Source organism: Balaenoptera acutorostrata, chromosome 12 (assembly GCF_949987535.1).
Source record: "Balaenoptera acutorostrata chromosome 12, mBalAcu1.1, whole genome shotgun sequence".
Lineage (NCBI taxonomy): Eukaryota > Metazoa > Chordata > Mammalia > Artiodactyla > Balaenopteridae > Balaenoptera > Balaenoptera acutorostrata.
Window position 1 is genome coordinate 12,322,210 of NC_080075.1, and position 20,060 is coordinate 12,342,269.

Consider the following 20,060-nt stretch of genomic DNA (forward strand, 5'->3'; position numbering starts at 1 on the left):
AGGGAAGCCCCTCTGCCCATTTTTAAATCAGATTTTTGTTTGTTTGTTTGTTTCTTATTTTTTGTTATCGAGTTGTATGAGTTCTTTGTATATTTTTAGATATTAACCCCTTATCAGATATTTTGCAGATGACTTGCAAATATTTTCTCCCATTCTGTAGGTTGCCTTTTCATTTTGCTGATGGTTTCCTTCGCTATGTAGAAGCTTTTCAGTTTGATTTAGTTTCACTTGTTTATTTTCTCTTTTGTTGCCTTTGCTCTTGGTGTCAAATCCAAAAAATCATTGCCAAGACTGAAGTCAAAGATCTTACTAACTATGTTTTCTTCTAGGAGTTTTATGGTTTCAGGTCTTATGTTCAAGTCTTCCATCTAATTTGAGTGGATTTCTGTATGATGTTAAGAGAGAGGTCTAGTTTCATTCTTTTGCCTGTTACTCTCCAGTTTTTCCCAGCACCATTTATTGAAGAGACTGTCCTTTTGCCATTGTATATTCTTGGCTCCTTGGTCATAAATTAATTGACCATATATGCATGGGTTTATTTCTGGGCTCACAAGGATTTTCTAACACTTTGTTCTGTTAGAATCACTCCTGTGAGGTCAGAGGCAAGGATGGAGATTTCCTGACTTTCCCTCAGCAAGTCCGCCCCACCACCCTTCCCCCTCCTTCCCTGCCTGGATGTGGCCTTAGTGTGCTTGATCTGGAAGGTTTTTCCACTGTGATTGGAGAGATGAGCACATCTCACCTGTAACGAGCACCTTGAGGAAAAGCCACTGGTGCCTGCCATCCACGGTGCAGGGGTAAGGAGGGCTCGGGGGCAGCGCCACCGCAAGCAGAAGACAGTTTGCCTGGACCCAGGAGCACTGGGGTTCGACTCACTTGACTGCCCAGAGGCCCTGTTCGCTCCACTCCCGCTGCCCTTCTTTCTGTACTGACTGGAGCCCCATGTCCCCAACCCCAGGTTCCCGGCAGAGGTCTTGGCATTGATCTCTTGTCCCCTACTTCAAAACTTAGCCCTTCCCTGTCCGCTGGGACAGCCGTCTCCCAGCTATCACGCCCTGGAGGCAACTGCTGGCCTGGTTCAGTGTGTGAGATTGTCTCCTCCACCCCTCCCCACTTCCTGTCCCCACTGCCCTTCCTCCCCAACCTGAAGTCTAGATGGGAGTTAGAAACCCACTCCTGTGGGATATTTTGCTTGGGTCACAGAGTTATCAGTCCCTAGTGCAGATTAATCAATAAGACCATTCACCACACAAGGGCACTTGTGAAATGCCCTAGGGCATAAGGCAGCCACTGGGGCACGGACTGCTTGGCAGGGGCACTGGGGTGGTAGTCAGCAGGCCGCCAGCCTGGCTCTACCGCTCATGAGCCACATGGTTTGGGACAAGTCACCTGACTCTCAGCCTCTGTACCTTGACTGTGAAATAGAGACAATCCCAGGCCTTCTTCACCCAGGGTTGCTGCGAGCCAGTAGTCTTCTTAGAAGTAGGAAGTAGCTTTGTAAACTATGAGGAACTTCAGAAATGTGAATCACACATGAGCCACGAAGCCATCTCTGAAAGCGGCTCTTTTTAATTTTTTTTAAGGGAAGGGAGGGGACTTCCCTGGCGGTCCAGTGGTTAAGACTTCACCTTCCAATGCAGGGGGTGCGGATTCAATTCCTGGTCAGGGAGGTAAGATCCCACATGCCTCGTGGCCAAAAAAACCAAAACATAAAACAGAAGCAATATTGTAACAAATTCAATAAAGACTTGAAAAATGGTCCACATCAAAAAAAAAAAAAAAAAAGGAATCTTTAAAAAAGAATTAAATAAATAAAGGGAAGGGAGATGGGTGTGGGAAATCAGGACCGGGTGGATTGCTGTGCTGTGCTGTGCTGGGCAGGTAGGGGACTGCAGGAGCTCACTGCCCAGGTGCCCAGAACCTGCGTGGGAAGGGCCGCAACAAGGGAAGAAGAAGGAAAACAAACAGAACTTCCCTTCCCAGAAATTGCGTTTGGGGCCAGGCGCCGTCAGGCCCTGGTTAGGGTGGAGGCCAAGGAGCCCCCATGGTTTAACGAGCTCCAGGGGCAACTGGGGATTCAGCTTTGTCAAAAGCATCCATTGAACCAGGCCAGTGAGTCATCTGTTTGGTGAACTCTCCAAGGTGCAGCGGCCTGGCAGCCTCCCTGGGAGAGAGGCTGCAGCTCTGTTTCCACCGCGGTGGCAGTGCTCCATTGGCGAAGCTGGAAGCCACCCAGGCTGCAGAGGCCACGTGCCTGCCTGCCGCCTGCTGACTTTTAGACATTTTTTTCTAATTATAAAACTAATAATCATTGTAGAAAAAAAATAAGTATAAAAAATAAAATAAAAAGTGATCCACAAGCCTATCCCTAGAGAAAACCACCATTCTGCTCTCCTTTGTTCCGTGCAGGTCATATGAGTCAGGTTGGACCAGGCTATGCTGAGGTAACACACAACGCCCATGTGAGCCACGGCCATGGTCCTATCACTGCCCACTGTATTCACCTCTCCTTTCCTCCTGTTTATTTCCTGGCTCTTCAAGGCAATTAGGATCAGAAACCTTCAGATTTTTATCACTAAGCATGATGCTGGGTATTGCTTTAAGTTAGTCTTTATCAGAATAAACACAAGCCTCCTTTTTCTATTTTTTAAGGTTTTTAAAAATTGTCAGAACTCGGTGTTGACTTCTAGTGAATGCTTCTTTAACTCTACTGAGTTTTTTCTTATTTGCCCTGTTAGATTTTTGAAAGTATAAGAACCACTGGGGGGCTTCCCTGGTGGCGTAGTGGTTAAGACTCCACCTGCCAGTGCAGGGGACACGGGTTCGAGCCCTGGTCCGGGAAGATCCCACATGCCGCAGAGCAACTAAGCCCGTGTGCCACAACTACTGAGCCTGCGCTCTAGAGCCCGCGAGCCACAACTACTGAGCCCACGTGCCACAACTATTGAAGCCCACGTGCCTAGAGCCCATGCTCTGCAACAAGAGAAGCCACCGCAATGAGAAGCCCACGCACCACAACGAAGAGTAGCCCCCGCTCGCCGCAACTAGAGAAAGCCCGCGCACAGCAACGAAGACCCAACGCAGCCAAAAATAAAATAATAAATAAATAAATAAATTTATATAAAAAAAAAAAGAACCATTGGGGATCCCCGTTTCACCTGTTTTATATGTTTTATCATCCATCTGCTGTAAAAAATACCCAAGGGAGAAAAAAAAATAAATCCAAGGGAGAAAGAAAGAAAAGGTTCTCTGAGGCCCAGATTTCAGAGCATTAACTTAGAGTGAAGAATTGGGGGGGGGGGGGCGCCCAGGGGTTCTTTGGGGTAAGACCGCTGATACGTGCACTTGAGGCCGCCTTTTGGTGACCTAACCCGACAGATGTCGGGACGCCTGATGGGGCCACTTTTACCTGGTGCTCGGTGACTCTCCAGGGTGTTTGGGCCCAGGGGCCGGGTGACTTCTGGAAGCCCACGGAAGGAGGATGGGACTGAAGCAGCCCCCATACTGCTGGTGGTGGTGATTTCTCTCTCTCCCCAGAACTGTCCCAACAAACAGCAACTCCTCTCGGCCATCCGCCAGCTGCAGCAGCTGCTGAAGGGCCAGGAGACACGCTTCGCCGAGGGCGTCCGTCACATGAAGAGCCGGCTGGTGGCGCTGCAGAGCTCTGTGAGCAGAGCGGGCCCGGACACGCCCCCAGGTGGGTCCCCAAGTCCCCACCCCGGGCCCCGGGGTCCTCTCCCCGCCCTGATCTCCCTTGCCTGGCCAGGGTTCGCAGTGGATTGAGTCGCGGACCGTCCCCTGCCTCCGCTTCTGTCTGGGGCTGGAGGGTGGGAGAGTGTGAAGAAGGCGTCTGTCAGCCGTCTGCCCCCATCATCTGCGTGGCACCCATTTCCTCTTAGACCTTTTCGTTCCAGGCTCAGCAACCCTCACGTCTGCATAGCGTCTCCAGAGAATTGTCGAAAGGCACCACTTTCACAGCATCAGCTGCTTCTCCCTTCCCTTTCCCTATCCAGGTGGACCCTAGGTAGTTCCTTTTTTTTTTTTTTTTTTTAATTTAATAGACTTTTTTTTTTGAGCAGTTGTCAGTTCACGGTAACACTGAATGGAAAGCACAGAGAGGTCCCACACACGCCCTCCCGAACCCACACGGCCTTCCCACCATCAGCATCCCGCACTCGTGTGACCCGCCGGGTACAGCCTATGAACCAACACTGGCTTCCGTTTTCCCGGCATGAACACTAGTCCTCCCTCCTCCAGGAGCCCCCCGTTAGTGCGGTGGGGTGGGATGGAGGGGCTGCTGAGGGCAAGTCCCGTTTGTCTGGTGAGGTTACTGGGGGCCCCCCAGACCCCTTCCCCTGGGGGGTAGGGCACTGACAGACTCTGGGTCTTTTCCTGGTTGTCCCAGTGACGGTTTCCATGCTGTCAAGGCCCGGGGGTGGGCGGCTGGATTTCCTCTGGCCTCTCCTCAGGATGATTGATGGGGGTCAGGGGGAAGGTTGTATGTTTGTTCTGAGTCGTGAACCTACGGAATATCTGACATCATTTACTCACTTAAGACACATTTCTCAAGGGCCTTCTTTGTGGTGTGAGATGAAGTTTCCTGAGTTGGATTTCCTACCTTTTCAGCGACTGTGGTAGCAAATCCAGAGTCTCCACAGCCCTGAGTCGACTCCTGTTTTCCTTGGCTCCACGGGTGCAGAACTAGACCTGCCGGCCAAAGCCCTCACACTTTCCAAGGCGCCAAGAGGCCCCAGCCTTTGGTGGGGCTCATCGCAGCCGGACTCCGAGAAGCAGGCAGGGCATTGTTCCCTTCTGCTGCAGATGGGGAAACTGAGGCCAAGAGAAGTGAGTCAGCAGTAGTGGGTCCCAGCTCTGGTGATTTTGTTTTCTGCTAGAGGTTCACCCACACAGATCCTTTCTGTTTTCATGGGATCAGAGCTCCTGCCGTTTCTGGAAGTTTCCAAGAAGAACCTGCAGGAGATAATTTCTACAACTGCTCTGTCCATGTTAGAGGTCCCTGTCCACGAGTATATACAGAAAGGTAGCTATGCTTAAATTACTAATCCTCTTGTCACCAGGTTCAAGGTCTTTCTTCTCTGAACCATACAAGATTTTTCAGAGTGGCCAATTCTCTTTTTCAAGAGTTGCTGTCATGCGTTCTGTCTCTCTTGTGTGTTGGACATGGGGTTGGCAGCTGTCAGGACTGCCTGCGGGGGAGGGGGGGCGCCACACAGGGGACGGGGGAAGCGGGAAGCTTGCTCCAGATCAAACTGCACGTAGTGGGAAAATTATCTTTTCCTTTTTTTCAGAAGGGCATTTGCAGGCAGTCAGGAAGAATAATTTCTAGTCCTGGAAAATTCTTGGCCTTCCTCTTTCTGGCTTGTGTTCTAAGTTCCTCCCTCCTGTTTTCCTAGGGACATCACAATCCATCAGCTTTAGGGCTTATCTCGGCCCCTCATTCCAATCATGTTCCCAGATCGCCAGGATTGCTTCACTGCCAAGCTCATTCTTACATGTTGTCCTCCTTTGGGAAGGTGTAGACAGCTTCCCTGTGGCCCTGTAGACTCACCAAGACACGATCATGATGAAATGAACCAGCCAAGGGGCATGTCTTTCCACCCAACAGAAACCTTCGGCTCCCATTTGGGAAGTGCTTGCTATTATTTTTTTTTTTTTAAGATGTTTTGATGTGGACCATTTTTAAAGTCTTTATTGAATTTGTTACAATACTGCTTCTGTTTTATGTCTTGGTTTTTTTGGCCACGAGGCATGTGGGATCTTAGCTCCCTGACCAGGAATCAAACCCGCAAGCCCTGCATTGGAAGGCGAAGTCTTAACCACTGGACCGCCAGGGAAGTCCCTGCAAATTGATTTTTAATTAATATGTATCCATTTCATTAAGTCTACTGACATTTATGGAGCTGTGTGGAGATGTTGACTCCATCCAGTCTGGTACCACTTACCTGTGAGTTGCTCCAGCAGGTAGGTTTTCTTTTTTGAGGGTTTTAAAGATTTCTCTTCCCCAAAGAGACCCTACTCCTTTCCCCCAAAGCATTTTGAATCCTTTTCAGCACAATGCAGTAGTAGATTTTTCAGAGAGAAATATAAAGTGTATTTACAGGGACTGAGACAGCGAGCTGGGAGCGCCCAAGCATTGCGTTGTGGGCTCATCCTGGCTTCCTGCTCACAAGGTCATTACCACGGGTGCCCACTTGGAGGTCCATAAAGGAAGGTGACACAGCATGGTCAGGTGTTCCCCAGTAACCAAAGGGCACTGAGAGTCCTCGGGGGGTGGGCCGGCTCCTGCCCTTCTCCCAGGACACAGGTGGGATTTGGGGCAGAGCTGCAGGTGGCTGCCCAGTGCCCCCGGAGTGACGTGTGGGCAGGTGCTCCCCTCGAGGGGGATGCTGAGCGATCCTCCATCACGCGCTACAACCTACACAGCTGAAGCAATAGCTTCGTTTTCATCTGTCTAAAACCCTGAAAATAGTTTTACAAATGACACTTGGAACCTACTTTAAACCGTGTTAGAAGTGGCTCTGAATTTCCAGCTCAGCTAAATCCAAACCCAACCTGTCACAACTCGGGACACTCTCCCTTTAGACAAGCGTGGACCACGCGTGGCGCTCTGCTGCAGGTGGAGGAGGAACGGGGAGCGTCCCCCCTCTCTCTCCAGCCCACGGTGGTCCTTCAGGAAATCCGGTTGCTTCTGCCTTCACGGCGCAGCCAGGGTTGAAGCCGTCTCTCCTGGCTCCCTGCTCCCACCCTGGGCTGAGCCGCCTTCATCCTGCCCCTGGCTTCTACCTCCCTCTCTGTCCTCTCTCGCACTGGACGTTGCACTCAAGCTGAAGCCAGAGTGATGCTGTTTGCGTACAGGTCGGTCACTCTCTGCCTCTCCTCAGACCCTCCAGCGGCCCCATCTCATGCCGAGAGCCAGTTACGTGGCCTTTTCTTTCCTTTTCTATGCCATGTGACACTGCTCTATGTCGCTCCCTGACGCCTCTCTGGCTTCATCCGCAACTACTGTCCAGCTCATCCACTCCATTGCAGCCACGGTGGTCTGGACATTCCTCAGACCTGCCAGGCACACACCCACCTCAGGGCCTTTGCACCGGCTTGATCCCTCTGTCCTCCCCAGATATCTGCATGGTCATGCCTTCACCTCACTCAACTTTTTGTCCCAGGGAGACCTCCCCGGCCACCATACCCAAATTGAGCCCTCCTCTGGCATCCCCAGCGCTATTCCCTACTTTATTTTCTACATGACACTTGTCACCTCTTGTCACCCCTTGCCATTTGCTTGTGGATCTTGCTTATCACGTGTCTCGCCTGCTGGAAGGGGGCTTCCCGAGAGCTGGGTTTCATCTGTTTTGTTCACTCAGTGTCAAACTCCTAATATGGTGCCTGGCAGATGGTAAGAACCCAGTAAACAATTTTTCACTCATTCATTCGGTCAAGAATTATTTACTGGGCACTCATTATGTGCCAGACACTGGGCTGGTGCCGGGATACAGCAGGGACAGGAGGCTGGGTGAGGTCCCTGCCCTCTGGAGCTGCATTCTGAGGGAAGAACTGACAACAAACGTGGAAACAAACGTGTCAATAAGATAATGCCAACAGTTACACATGCTAGAAGAAAGCAAAGTGAACTCACAGGGGAGGTTTTAGCAGAACATGGTGGTTAGAGAACACTCTGGGGGGTGGAGGGCATTCAGGTCAAGACTTGGAGAGTGAGAAGCAGCCAGAGATGGGCAGTTCTGGGGAAAGAACATTCCAGGCAGAGAGAAGGGCAAAAGCCAAGGCCTCGAGGTGGGGCTGAGCCCAGCCTGTTCAGGAGAACCAAGGAAACCCCGGGGACAGCTGGGGCTCTGAGAGAGCAGAGCGAGAGTGTGGGCCCTGTGGGGGGGGGTCCCAGCTCCCACCCTCCCAGGCTGCCAGGCCCTGCCCATGACCCTGGGAGTCTGTGAGCTGCGGTCTCCTCATCTGTCACCAAGCGGGCATGCATTACCTGTGCCCAAGAGTGCTTTGAGGGTTCGGTGACATGTGGTATGGAAAATGTGCAGCCCAGGGAATTCCCTGGCAGTTCAGTGGTTAGGACTCTGTGCTTCCACTGCTGGGGACCCGGGTTCGATCCCTGCTTGGGGAACTAAGATCCCGCAAGCCGCGCAGTGCGGCCAAAAAATAAGAAAAAATAAAATGTGCAGCACAGTGCACAGCCCGGAGCAGGCACTCAACCCCAGGGCACTGAGGGTGAGAAGCCGTGTAATCCGGAGTGATGTCTAAAGGGCTGTGGGCCTTCTTTTTTTCCTTACAGTTTCCTGCCCTGCTCTGAGCACCCCTCCGGATGGCAGAAAGTTTGGGAGCAAGTACTTAGTGGATCACGAAGTCCATTTTACCTGCAACGCTGGCTTCCGGCTGGTTGGGCCCAGCAGCGTGGTGTGTCTTCCCAACGGCACCTGGACGGGAGAGCAGCCCCGCTGTAGAGGTACGGTCCTTCCTCCCCAGGGGCCTGCCAGATGGGAAGGGTCATTCCGGGGGACACTTTTCTGCCTGATTCCTCAACCGCAGAACAGCAGCCAGTGTGTCTGATGACCACAGCCTGGCTTGGGCTGGCCTCTTATCTACATAAGCCCTTGCCAGACACCCCCAACGATTTAGTCTTCTTGTTTTGCATATGGGGAAATTGAGGCACAGAGAGGTGAAGGAACTTGCCCAAGGCCACACAGCTGGGGAACAGGCTGAACTGATTCATACCATACACTCTGACCCCAGAGTTGGGGCAAGAAGTCTTCTGTGGGTTAGGGGAGGGGCAAGAAGAGGTACTGCAGGGAAATGTTCCTCCTTTGGGCTGCTTTGTTCTGGGGCTGTAGTTTATTGGCGAGCCTCTTGGTGATCTGTAGGGTTGAGGAAATTTCTCAGGTGTCCTTTGTGACTGCTTTGGGACTTGGTGTAGACAGGCTCCAGGAGAGACCATTGGGATGAGAGGGAGGCATGAAAAGGCTTCTTTTCTCTGGCTAAGCTTGAAAACAGTACTTTCTTGGCACGCATAATTTGTTGGCTTTTTAAAAGTATATGGTCAAAATATCACGGATATCCTGTTCATTCTCAGAACAGGATTCACAGGACATCTGCTGGGGCAGAATGTCCATGATTTTAGCCCAAGCATGGAAGGGGAAAATGCAAATATTACATAAATAGGTCCGTTGTCAAGAGTAGTATGGAGAGGACTTCAAATGCATAAATAACTTGAAAATATAAAGGAACATCAGAAAACAGACCATCTCGGGACTTCCCTCGTGGTGCAGTGGTTAAGACTCCACACTCCCAAGGCAGGGGGCCCAAGTTCGTTCCCTGGTCAGGGAACTAGATCCCACATGCATGCCGTACCTAAGAGTTCACATGCCGCAACTAAGGAGCCCGCCTGCCGCAACTAAGACCTGGGCCAGCCAAATAAATAAATAAATAAATAATTTTTTTTAATGTTTAAAAAAAAAAAAGAGGCCATCTCTGAAGACGAGTGTAGGTTGACATGAGAAGCACAGGGCAACCAGCACCACACTCATGGACCTAGACTTCTGTTTCCCGCTCCTGGGAAGAACAGTGATTCAAAGGTTGATGACAGGTACCAGCTCTCAGACTTATCTGGGAACCAGCCAGGAAATCAAGCCACATGACCTGCAGACACACCGGGGGAAATGCCAGTATCTGGATTTACCCTTGACCCTGAAAGATCTCCATCCAGGAAAAGCACCTTATGTGTGCTAAACTATGGTAGCAGAGGTGGGACCACAACAGCATTTCATCGTCGTTGCTTTGGGCGTCTGTACTTTTAACTTACAGATTGGGTTACTGACCCCAGTTGGTTTCTTCCTCCAAGCATCCAGGTGCCTCTGATGGCCCCACCAACTTCCATGAGGTGCGGGTACATCTCACCCGTTGTACTCCTGTCATGGACACCCAGATGGTAGTCTCCTCCCCACCACCACAAACAGTGCTGACAAGGTCTTCTGATCCCCTCTCTTTGTCTCTGGGCCCTGTATATGGGGCTGGAGTTGGGGGGCAGTTGGTTGCACGCTCACTTCCTTTGGACCAAGTGCCGCCATGCTGCTCTTCACAAGGGCGGCACCAGCCCATGCTCCCCCGGCGGTGCTGTGGGCAAGCACGTTTTACCCAAGTGCAAGTTTTCTTTCTTGCTCAGGTCTTATCCATATTCAGCCCACAGTGGTGATACACATTTACAGTGAGCATCATGTGGTTTAAAAGAAAAGATGGGCTCGAAGGAGAAGACAGCTGAAAAAATGCATATTTAGGCAGATAAGTAAGAAACACCAGAGGCTCAGGAACAAAGGAATATGTTGTTGCTTGACAAAGTTGGGACCCAAAGCAGCCCAGGGTCATCTTACCAGCCTGACTAGGATGCCTCCCCAGAGGATCCTGGGTGTGTCTGCCAGCTGCCCTCTTGACCTTGCACGTGTTAATTATGTATTAGCACCTCACCTCCCTGCAGCAGGACCCCCTTGATGGAAAACAGAGCCCTACTGCATTGTGGCCTGTGTGCCGTGGTTCCCAAACTTTCAGGTGCTCCAGAGTCACCCAGAAAGCTTGTAAAACACAGGCTCTGAGGCCTCAACAGGTCTACCGAGTTGGGTGAGATCTTTATGGATGAGACTTGGGAAATCTGCATTTTTCGTACGATTCTGACGTTAACTGAATTTTGAGAAACACCGCTTTATTGGTTTTTGCCACTGCCAGAAGCAAAAAGGATATTGAACGTTTTGAAGCGCTGATGTATTTGGGCCCTAACCAATCAGAAGGGCTGCCAGGTGTAAGCCAACAGTAGGGCATGACCAGGTGAGATACCTTCCCCTGCACTGACATTTTGGGAAAGTCGAGCCAGCCCTGACAAACATCAGGGCACCCAGTCTCACTGAGCAGTCCCTCTCCTGAGATGTGGAGGTCACCTTCCCTGGAGGACCACTGCCAAGCGTGACCAGCAAGTCTACTGGTCTTTCCCATTGTCCAAAATGGTACTCCTCTTTCTCCACCTTGAACTTCCCAGCTCATTCCAGATTCGCCGTGTGTTCTTGGCCTCCCCTCTCCCCCAGCCTCCTCTCTGCCCACTGGTCCTTCTTCCCTGACCTCCGTGCCCGAGGACGGCTTGCTGTAGCCCACCCTGGACTTCTACGAGGGCCACATTTACTATCTAAAAACCTGACAAGCAGTGGCTCAGGGAACGAGGCAGTGGCCAGTCCACACTGAGATCTTAGAGGGATATTTTGCATCTTACAGTTTAAGTGTAAACTGGGCATGGAGTTCACCCTCGGGTGGTGATGAAACAAAAACACTCATATGTCATGACTAAGGTGCCCAACCAGCTGTTGGACATGACCGCTCTCCAAGTGAGTGGACGGTGCCTGACGGACAGTTCTGTTCTGGGCAGGAATTTATTCGATTAATGGATGCTGTCTCTAGCAGGAGCCTCAAAGGGGGGCCACCCAAGCCTGTCAAGAAGGAGAAGTAGTGCTTCTACCTGCTATTTGGTGACCAGTTGGGACAGCGTTGAGGGCATGGGCAGGACACGGGCTGGAGTTCAACAATCCAGGGCTCCCCTTCCCCCGCCTCGGAGTGGCCCCAGAATCCTATCAGCAGCTACCGCTCGTCCACGTCAGGAGTCTTGTAGTCACTGTGGGTGTGACCACAGGGGGGAAATCATCTTCTTACTTACAGGGAATTTATCTCAAGACCCAAAAGGTCACTGTCACTGAAAAATTTGGCAGTGCTTTAATAATTGCCCCTCACCCCATATCCGGGCAACTGCTTGGAAAGAAGGTGATGAACACAAGTTGGCATGGAAGGAAATGACACGTAATTATACCATTAAAAAACGCAGTGGGCAGAGGTAGCCTCCAGAACTCCAGGATGGAAAACAGCCATTGAGCTTCCTGGATTAGTTCCCTTTTTCCCTTCTTACTCAGAAGAGCATGTTTTTAAGATTTGAAGCTTCCTGAATTGAGGAAATCATAGCCACAGACCTCATCCCTTTGACAACATGGGTAACCAAAAAACAACACGAGAGAAATAAATACCCTTGTCCCTTACCGCCATGCTGGGAAAAAAAGAATTGTTTTCATTCGTCATCCCCACCCTCCCTTTTTTTAAACCTTCATTCATCCATTCATTCAACCAGTTTTCACTGGGTACCAGCTATGCACAAAGCATCGTGTTAGGGATTCAATGCTGAATCTAGCAGCCACTGCCCAGCCTCGCAGGGCTCACACTCCAAGGTGTAGGCAAGACAGGTCACCAAACACAAAGGTCGACAAATCGACATTTGTGGTGGGTGCTTCGAAGGGATCTAACAAGGGACTGGGAATAAATCCCATGGGGTGAGGGACAGTTGAGGGTCGCTCTAAGGCGGTGACAAAAACGGAAAGGATGAGCGGGATCCAGCCGTGTGATGACGGTCACTAACGGGCGGCACGAGGAGGACGCCGTTCCAGGAGGAGGGAGTGACACATGCAAAGGCCCTGACAAAGGGAGAATTTGGCGTGTTTGAGGAAACGAAAATATAAAATATAGAACCTTGTTGCTGGAGCAGCGTGTGAGCTGAGAGTGAGTGAGTCCAGGTGGAGAGACTCAGAGGCCAGCTCTTGTAGTCATAGGGGCCATGCTGTCGGTGGGGTTTTAGATCTAGCACAATAAGCAGGTTTAAGAAGAGGGCTGTGCTGATTGGATGGGCACTTTGCTGTTGTGTAGAGATGCACTGGAGGTGACGAGAAGAGATGGACGCTGGGAAACCACTTAGGTGGCTGTTAGCAGGTCCAGGGGAGAGATGCAGCAGGGGAGATTGAAAGTAAACTTGGAGACAGAGCTGATGGAACTTATCCCACGTGGGATGTGAGCAGGAAGAGAAGGCGGGGCTCCTAGGCTCCCAGACAGGGTGCATGAGACCATGAAGACCCAGTGACAGATGTAGGTTTGTTTTGGGTTGTTGTTTTTATTTGACTATAGTTGATTTATAACACTGTGTTAGTTTCAGATGTACGGCTTCAGATTCTTTTCCATTACAGGTTATTGCAAGATACTGAATATAGTTCCCTGTGTTACACAGTAAATCCTTGTTGTTTATCTATTTTATATATACTAATGTGTATCTGCTAATCCCCAGCTCCTCATTTATCCCTTTCCTTCCCGTATCCCCTTTCGTAATCATAATTCTGTTTTCTATGTCTGTGAGTCTGTTTCTTTTTTTTTTTTAATTTATTTTATTTATTTTATTTTTGGCTCTGTTGGGTTTTCGTTGCTGCACGCGGGCTTTCTCTAGTTGCAGCGAGCAGGGGCTACTCATTGTTGCAGTGCACAGGCTTCTCATTGCGGTGGCTTCTCTCGTTGTGGAGCACGGGCTCTAGGCACGCGGGCTCAGTAGTTGTGGCTCACGGGCTCTAGAGCACAGGCTCAGTAGTTGTGGCGCACAAGCTTAGTTGCTCTGCGGCATGTGGGATCTTCCCAGACCAGGGATCGAACCCGTGTCCCCTGCATTGGCAGGCGGATTCTTAACCACTGCGCCACCTGGGAAGCCCGAGTCTGTTTCTGTTTTGTGAGTTGATTTGTATTATTTTTTCAGATTCCACATGTAAGTGATATCATGTAATATTTGTCTTTCTCTGTCTGACTTCACTTTGTATGATCATCTCTAGGTCCATCCATGTGGCTGCAACTGGCATTATTTTATTCTTTTTTCTCTTGGTGGGAATGTAAATAGGTAGGGTTTTTTTTAAATTAATTTATTTATCTATTTATTTTTGGCTTGTGTTGGGTCTTCGTTTCTGTGCGAGGGCTTTCTCTAGTTGTGGCAAGCGGGGGCCACTCTTCATCGCGGTGCACGGGCCTCTCACTATCGCGGCCTCTCTTGTTGCGGAGCACAGGCTCCAGACGCGCAGGCTCAGTAGTTGTGGCTCACGGGCCTAGTTGCTCCACGGCATGTGGGATCTTCCCAGACCAGGGCTCAAACCCGTGTCCCCTGCATTGGCAGGCAGGTTCTCAACCACTGCGCCACCGGGGAAGCCCGGTAGGTTTGTTTTAAACAACCTGTGTGTGGGTCGTTGATCATAATTCCATTTTGGTCACGTTAGCATGTCTGTGCAACATCCCAGTAGAGATCCATACATTCAATCCGTGGAGACCATCGGGCACAGTACCGTGCCCTGGTTACCAGTCCCAGCGAGGCTCCAAGCACTTTCTGCCCACGGCATCTCGGTGTTGGAGTCGCCAAGGAAAACACAAAGGGGTCAGGCCCTGGCTGGAGCAACGCCGTCCTCACGCAGAGTAGACAGAGCAAGACCAGCTCCAGCCGTGGGCGCCCGTCCCCCAGGGCGGGTGGGTCTCTCTCAGCAGCAGTTGCACAGGGCAGCTCACCTGCGTGCAGTGGAAGGACACTCCTCCCCGCCCCTCCACTTCCCCAAGGAAGCTGAAACACTGGAGCTGAGGGCGTGCGGGTCTCTCTCAGCAGCAGTTGCACAGGGCAGCTCACCTGCGTGCAGTGGAAGGACCCTCCTCCCCGCCCCTCCACTTCCCCAAGGAAGCTGAAACACTGGAGCTGAGGGCGTGCCTGAGGACCATCCACATACAACCGCAGCAGAACACAAGAGCACTCGTGGAGCAGGAAGCAGGGAAAGATGTGGCCACACGAGGTGGTAAACCCAGCACAGGCCGTGGGGATGCTTTATCTCATGTTGAGGGAGTGTGCCAGGCCCAGTGTGGGGCCAAAGACGTCCTTTCCCAATAGAGTTAGGTGGACAGTTGGATGTAAAGTCTGGTGTCAAGGGCAAAGGAGGGTCAGAGAGACGCAGTTGGGAAATATTAGCATAAAGATGGTGTTTAAATCCATGGACAGTGATATGAGCACCCAGAGGAGAGGGGAGAGAGAGAAAAGAAGTAGCTCAGGGGACTTCCCTGGTGGCGCAGTGGTTAAGAATCCGCCTGCCAATGCAGGGGACACGGGTTCGAGCCCCGGTCCAGGAAGATCCCACATGCCGCGGAGCAACTAAGCCCGTGCGCCACAACTACTGAGCCTGTGCTCTAGAGCCCGTGAGCCACAACTACTGAAGCCCACGCGCCTAGAGCCCGTGCTCTGCAAGAAGAGAAGTCACCACAATGAGAAGCCCGCGCACCGCAACGAAGAGTAGCCCCTGCTCGCCACAACTAGAGAAAGCCCGCGTGCAGCAACGAAGACCAAACACAGCCAAAAATAAATAAATAAATAAACTCATATCAGATCCTGCCTCTAAAAAAAAAAAAAAGAAGAAGCAGCTCAGGACCCAGACAAAGGAGGGCAAAGGAGACAGGAAGAGCCTGCAGAGGCAAACCACAGGGAGACTGCAGAAAATCAGGGTCGTGCACTGGATTTGGTGTCTGGAAGGTTATCTTGAAGTCAGAATAGAGCACAGCTTCAGTTCCCTTGCCTTCATATCATGAGACCTTTCCTCAGAGACCTTTAAACAGCAATTGAAAGACCTTTGATATAGTAGCCACTTGATAATTAGTTACTGTGAAACTGACTGGCTGGCTGATTTACCAAATGCTTGAGTGAGTGAATGAATGAATGGGGGATTATATTTAGAAACTATGAATTTCCTTCCAGACTTTTATCTAAGCAGATATATGCAAATTTTACATATTCAACATCTTCTGGGTGTAGATATTAACGCAAGTTAATCTCCATTAACTCTTCTTTCTAAACATAACTTTTAATGATTATGAAGCACTTCTTCATAAGGGCTATTCTATACTTAACTATTCCTCTGTTGCTTCTATAATCATAACCAATGCCGAGACAAGCAAGCTTTTTTTCTTTTCCATTATGGTTTATTACAGGATATTGAATGTAGTTCCCTGTGCCCTACAGTAGGACCGTATTGTTTATCCCTTCTACATGTAATAGTTTCCATCTGCTAACTCCAACCTCTCATTCCATCCCCCCCCGCCCCCACCACAGTGTGGTATTTGTCTTTCTCTGTCTGACTTACTTCCCTTAGTGTGATAATCTCTGGGTCCATCCGTGTAGCTGCAAATGGCATTATTTCATTCTTTTTCATGGTTGAGTAATATTCCATTATGTGTATATATATATGTACCACATCTTCTTTATCCATTCATCAAGACAAGCAATCTTAAAGCATTTTTCATTATGGAAAAATTCAGACATTCAAAAGTAGAAAGAATAGTTTAATGGTTCTCAGCCACTCATAGCCCAGTAATTATCAACACAACCAAATCCCTTAATATCTTGAAATATCTAGTCAGGGTAAACGTTTCTCCAATTGTCTCTCATATTTTTAACACTTCGTTTGGACCAGGGTCCAAATAAGTTCCATACATCGCAGTTGGTTGATGTGTCTCCTACACCTTTTTAATCCATAGTCGTCTTGAAGAAGATGACTCCTCCTCCTCCCCGTCTCCCATTCCTTTGCAGTTTATTTGTTGAAGAAAATGGGTTGTTTCCCACAGACTTGGTCTTGCTCACTGCATCCCTGTGGGGTCATTTAACATGACCTGCATTTCTTTTATCTGTGTGTCCAGTTTTACTGAGATATAATGACATACAGCACTGTGTAAGTTTAAGGTGTACAGCATAACTACTTGACTTCCATAGATTGTGAAATGATTACCACAGGAAGTTTAGTTAACATCCATCATCTCCTACAGATACAAAAAAAAATGGTTTCTTTTTTCCCTTGTGATGAGAACTCTTAGGGTTTACTCCCTTTCAAATATACTACACGGCAGAGTTAACCACAGTCATCACGTTGTACATTATATGCCTAGTACTTATCTTATGACTGGAAGTTTGTAAGTTTTTGGTCTCTGTATTTCTTATAAACTGGTAGCTAACTCCAGAGGCTTGATCAGATTCTGGTGAGATTTTTGTACTGTTTGGGCAAAGGGGCGGTACATACTTCTGCTGGGAAATCCCTGCTGTCCGTCTTCTCTCTTCTTGTGATGCTGAGCCTTGGTAAGCATCACCGTCCTCTTGCTGACCTCTCTCCAGTAGTTCCTTGAAGAGGGACTCAGGGGGGCAATTCCCCGAGTTCTTACACTTTCAAAAAGTGTACAGCTTTACCACCCAACGACTGTTGGATTGGACATAAAATACCTGTCTCACATTTTCTTGAGTATCTTAAATGTGTTCTTCCACGTCTCCTGTTTTAACTGATACTGTTGTTGCTATCATAAGTACCTTGGTCTTTGTGCCTGGATGCCCAAAGGATTTTTTAGTTTTTCTTGAAAATCCAATAATTGTATCGGGATCCGGCTCAGTACTGGCCTTTCTGGGTCAGTTTTCTCAGGTGTGGGGTTTACCTTTGCATCAAGAAGTTTCAGTGGCTGGAGCAATCTGGCCCCGAGGATCTCTGGAAACTTCTCAGGACAAAGCTCCAGTGTGGAGGAGACTCGAATAGGAGGAGAATCCAAATTGAGCCCAACAAGGAAAATCGGCGCAAATGAAAGGGATGGTGCGGGTAAAAGTAAGAGAGAGGATGGGGCAGAGCAGAGAAGGCATGAGCCACCTTGAGAAACAACTAAAGGGGGAGATTAAGAGTCAGGAAGTCAGAAAAGCTATGCGGGAAAACTTATTTCCCCTCAATATGAGTAACAGAAAAGGACTCTTGCCAAATTCCATACAAATTATTCTAAAAATACAGAGAATAAACTCTCTACAGTCAATGAAGAAATCCCAGAAAGACATGACCATAACAAAAGATGAAAACTGCAACCTAGTATTTCCAAACAAGTAGAAAGAAATTTTAAAAAGATAAAAACTATGAAAGGACAATATAAATAAAAATCAGAAAACCTTAGAAATGAGGTGATTGGAGAAATGGAAAATTTGAAGCAAGATGATAAAACAACAGGAAACAAATAAAAGAGGAAAAATCAGCTCATGCATGTAAAACACTTAGCTTAGTTCCAGGGAAACAGTAAGTGCTCAGTAAAAAGATTAAAATGGAATTATCATCCATGCTTTTGGCTTTCCAGCCTCTCCATAGTCTCTGCCAGTACCCTCTTTTTTTTAAAATTGAAGTAGGGTTGATTTACAATATTGTATTAGTTTCAGGTATGCAGCAGAGTGATTCGGATATATATATATGTATGTGTATATATATGTATATATATACATATATATATATATACTTTTTCAGATTCTTTTCCATTAGAGGTTATTACAAGATATTGAGTATAGTTCCCCTGTGCTATACAGTAGGACCTTGTTGTTTATCTATTTTATACATAGTAGTGTGTCTCTGTTAATCCCAAACTCCTAATTTATCTCTCCCCCATCCCTTTCCCCTTTGGTAACCATAATTTTGTTTTCTATGTCTGTGAATCTGTTTCTGTTTTGTAAATGAGTTGATGTGTATTATTTTTTCTAGATACCACATATAAATGATATCCTATAATGTTTGTCTTTCTCTGTCTGACTTACTTCACTTAGTATGATAATCTTTAGGTCCATCCGCCTTGCTGCAAATGGCAATATTTCATTCTTCTTTATGGTTGAGTAATACTCCATTGTTTATATACCACATCTTTTTTTTTTTTTTTAATAAATTTATTTATTTTTGGCTGTGTTGGGTCTTCGTTTCTGTGCGAGGGCTTTCTCCAGTTGCGGTGAGCGGGGGCCACTCTTCATCGCGGTGCGCGGGCCTCTCACTGTCGCGGCCTCTCATTGCAGAGCACAGCTGCAGACGCGCAGGCTCAGTAGTTGTGGCTCACGGGCCCAGTTGCTCCGCGGCATGTGGGATCCTCCCTGACCAGGGCTCGAACCCGTGTTCCCTGCATCGGCAGGCAGACTCTCAACCACTGCGCCACCAGGGAAGCCCCCACATCTTATCAGTTCACCTGTCGATGGACATTTAGGTTGTTTCCATGCCTTGGCTATTGTCAATAGTGCTGCTATGGGGACTTCCCTGGTGGCGCAGTGGTTGGGAATCCGCCTGCCAATGCAGGGGACACGGGTTCGATCCCTGGTCCGGGAAGATCCCACATGCCGTGGAGCAACTAAGCCCGTGTGCCACAACTACTGAGCCTGCACTCTAGAGCCTGTGAGCCACAACTACTGAGCCTGCGTACAACAACTACTGAAGCCCGCGCGCCTAGAGCCCGTGCTCCACAACAAGAGAAGCCACCACAATGAGAAGCCCACGCACCGCAACGAAGAGTAGCCCCCGCTCCCCGCAACTAGTGAAAGCCCGCGTGCAGCAACAAAGACCCGACGCAGCCAAAAATTAAAAAAATAAAAATAAATTAAAAAAAAAATAGTGCTGCTATGAACATTGGGGTGCATATATCTTTTCATATTAGAGTTTTCGTCTTTTCCAGATACATGCCCAGGAGTGGGATTGCTGATCATACGATAACTCTACCATAAGGAACCTCCATACTGTTTTCCATAATGGCTGCACCAATTTACATTCCCACCAAAAGTGTAGGAGCGTTCCCTTTTCTCCACACCCTCTCAAACATTTGTTATTTGTAGGCTTTTTTTTAAAATTTTATTTATTTATTTATTTATTTATGGCTGTGTTGTGTCTCCGTTTCTGTGCGAGGGCTTTCTCTAGTTGCAGCAAGTGGGGGCCACTCTTCATCGCGGTGCGCAGGCCTCTCACTATCGCGGCCTCTCTTGTTGGGGAGCACAGGCTCCAGACGCGCAGGCTCAGCAATTGTGGCTCACGGGCCTAGTTGCTCCGCGGCATGTGGGATCTTCCCAGACCAGGGCTCGAACCCGTGTCCCCTGCATTGGCAGGCGGATTCTCAACCACTGCGCCACCAGGGAAGCCCCTGTAGGCTTTTTAATGATGGCCATTCTGACCGGTGGGAGGTGGGACCTCATGGTAGTTTTGATTTGCATTTCTCTAATTATTAGCGATGTTGAGCATCTTTTCATGTGCCTGTTGGCCATCTGTATGCTTTCCTTGGAGAAATGTCTATTTAGGTCTGCCAGTGCCCTCTTTTATAGCTCTGAAGTTGCCATGCATTTAGCTAAATGCCACAGCTTGGACAGA

General features: G+C 48.9%; 1 protein-coding gene across 2 annotated transcripts in view; it reads left to right on the top strand.

Annotated features, from left to right (window-relative positions):
- FBLN7 (fibulin 7) overlaps positions 1–20,060 on the top strand; it is a 51,588-nt gene that overhangs the window by 19,017 nt on the left and 12,511 nt on the right. The window contains exons 2-3 of one of the 2 annotated variants that reach the window (XM_057558818.1): positions 3,538–3,697; positions 8,315–8,485. In XM_057558818.1, the coding sequence (XP_057414801.1) occupies positions 3,538–3,697; positions 8,315–8,485 (331 nt within the window). Of the gene's footprint in view, positions 1–3,537; positions 3,698–4,942; positions 5,042–8,314; positions 8,486–20,060 lie in introns of those variants that run through there. The other variant, XM_057558819.1, reaches the window with a different exon arrangement.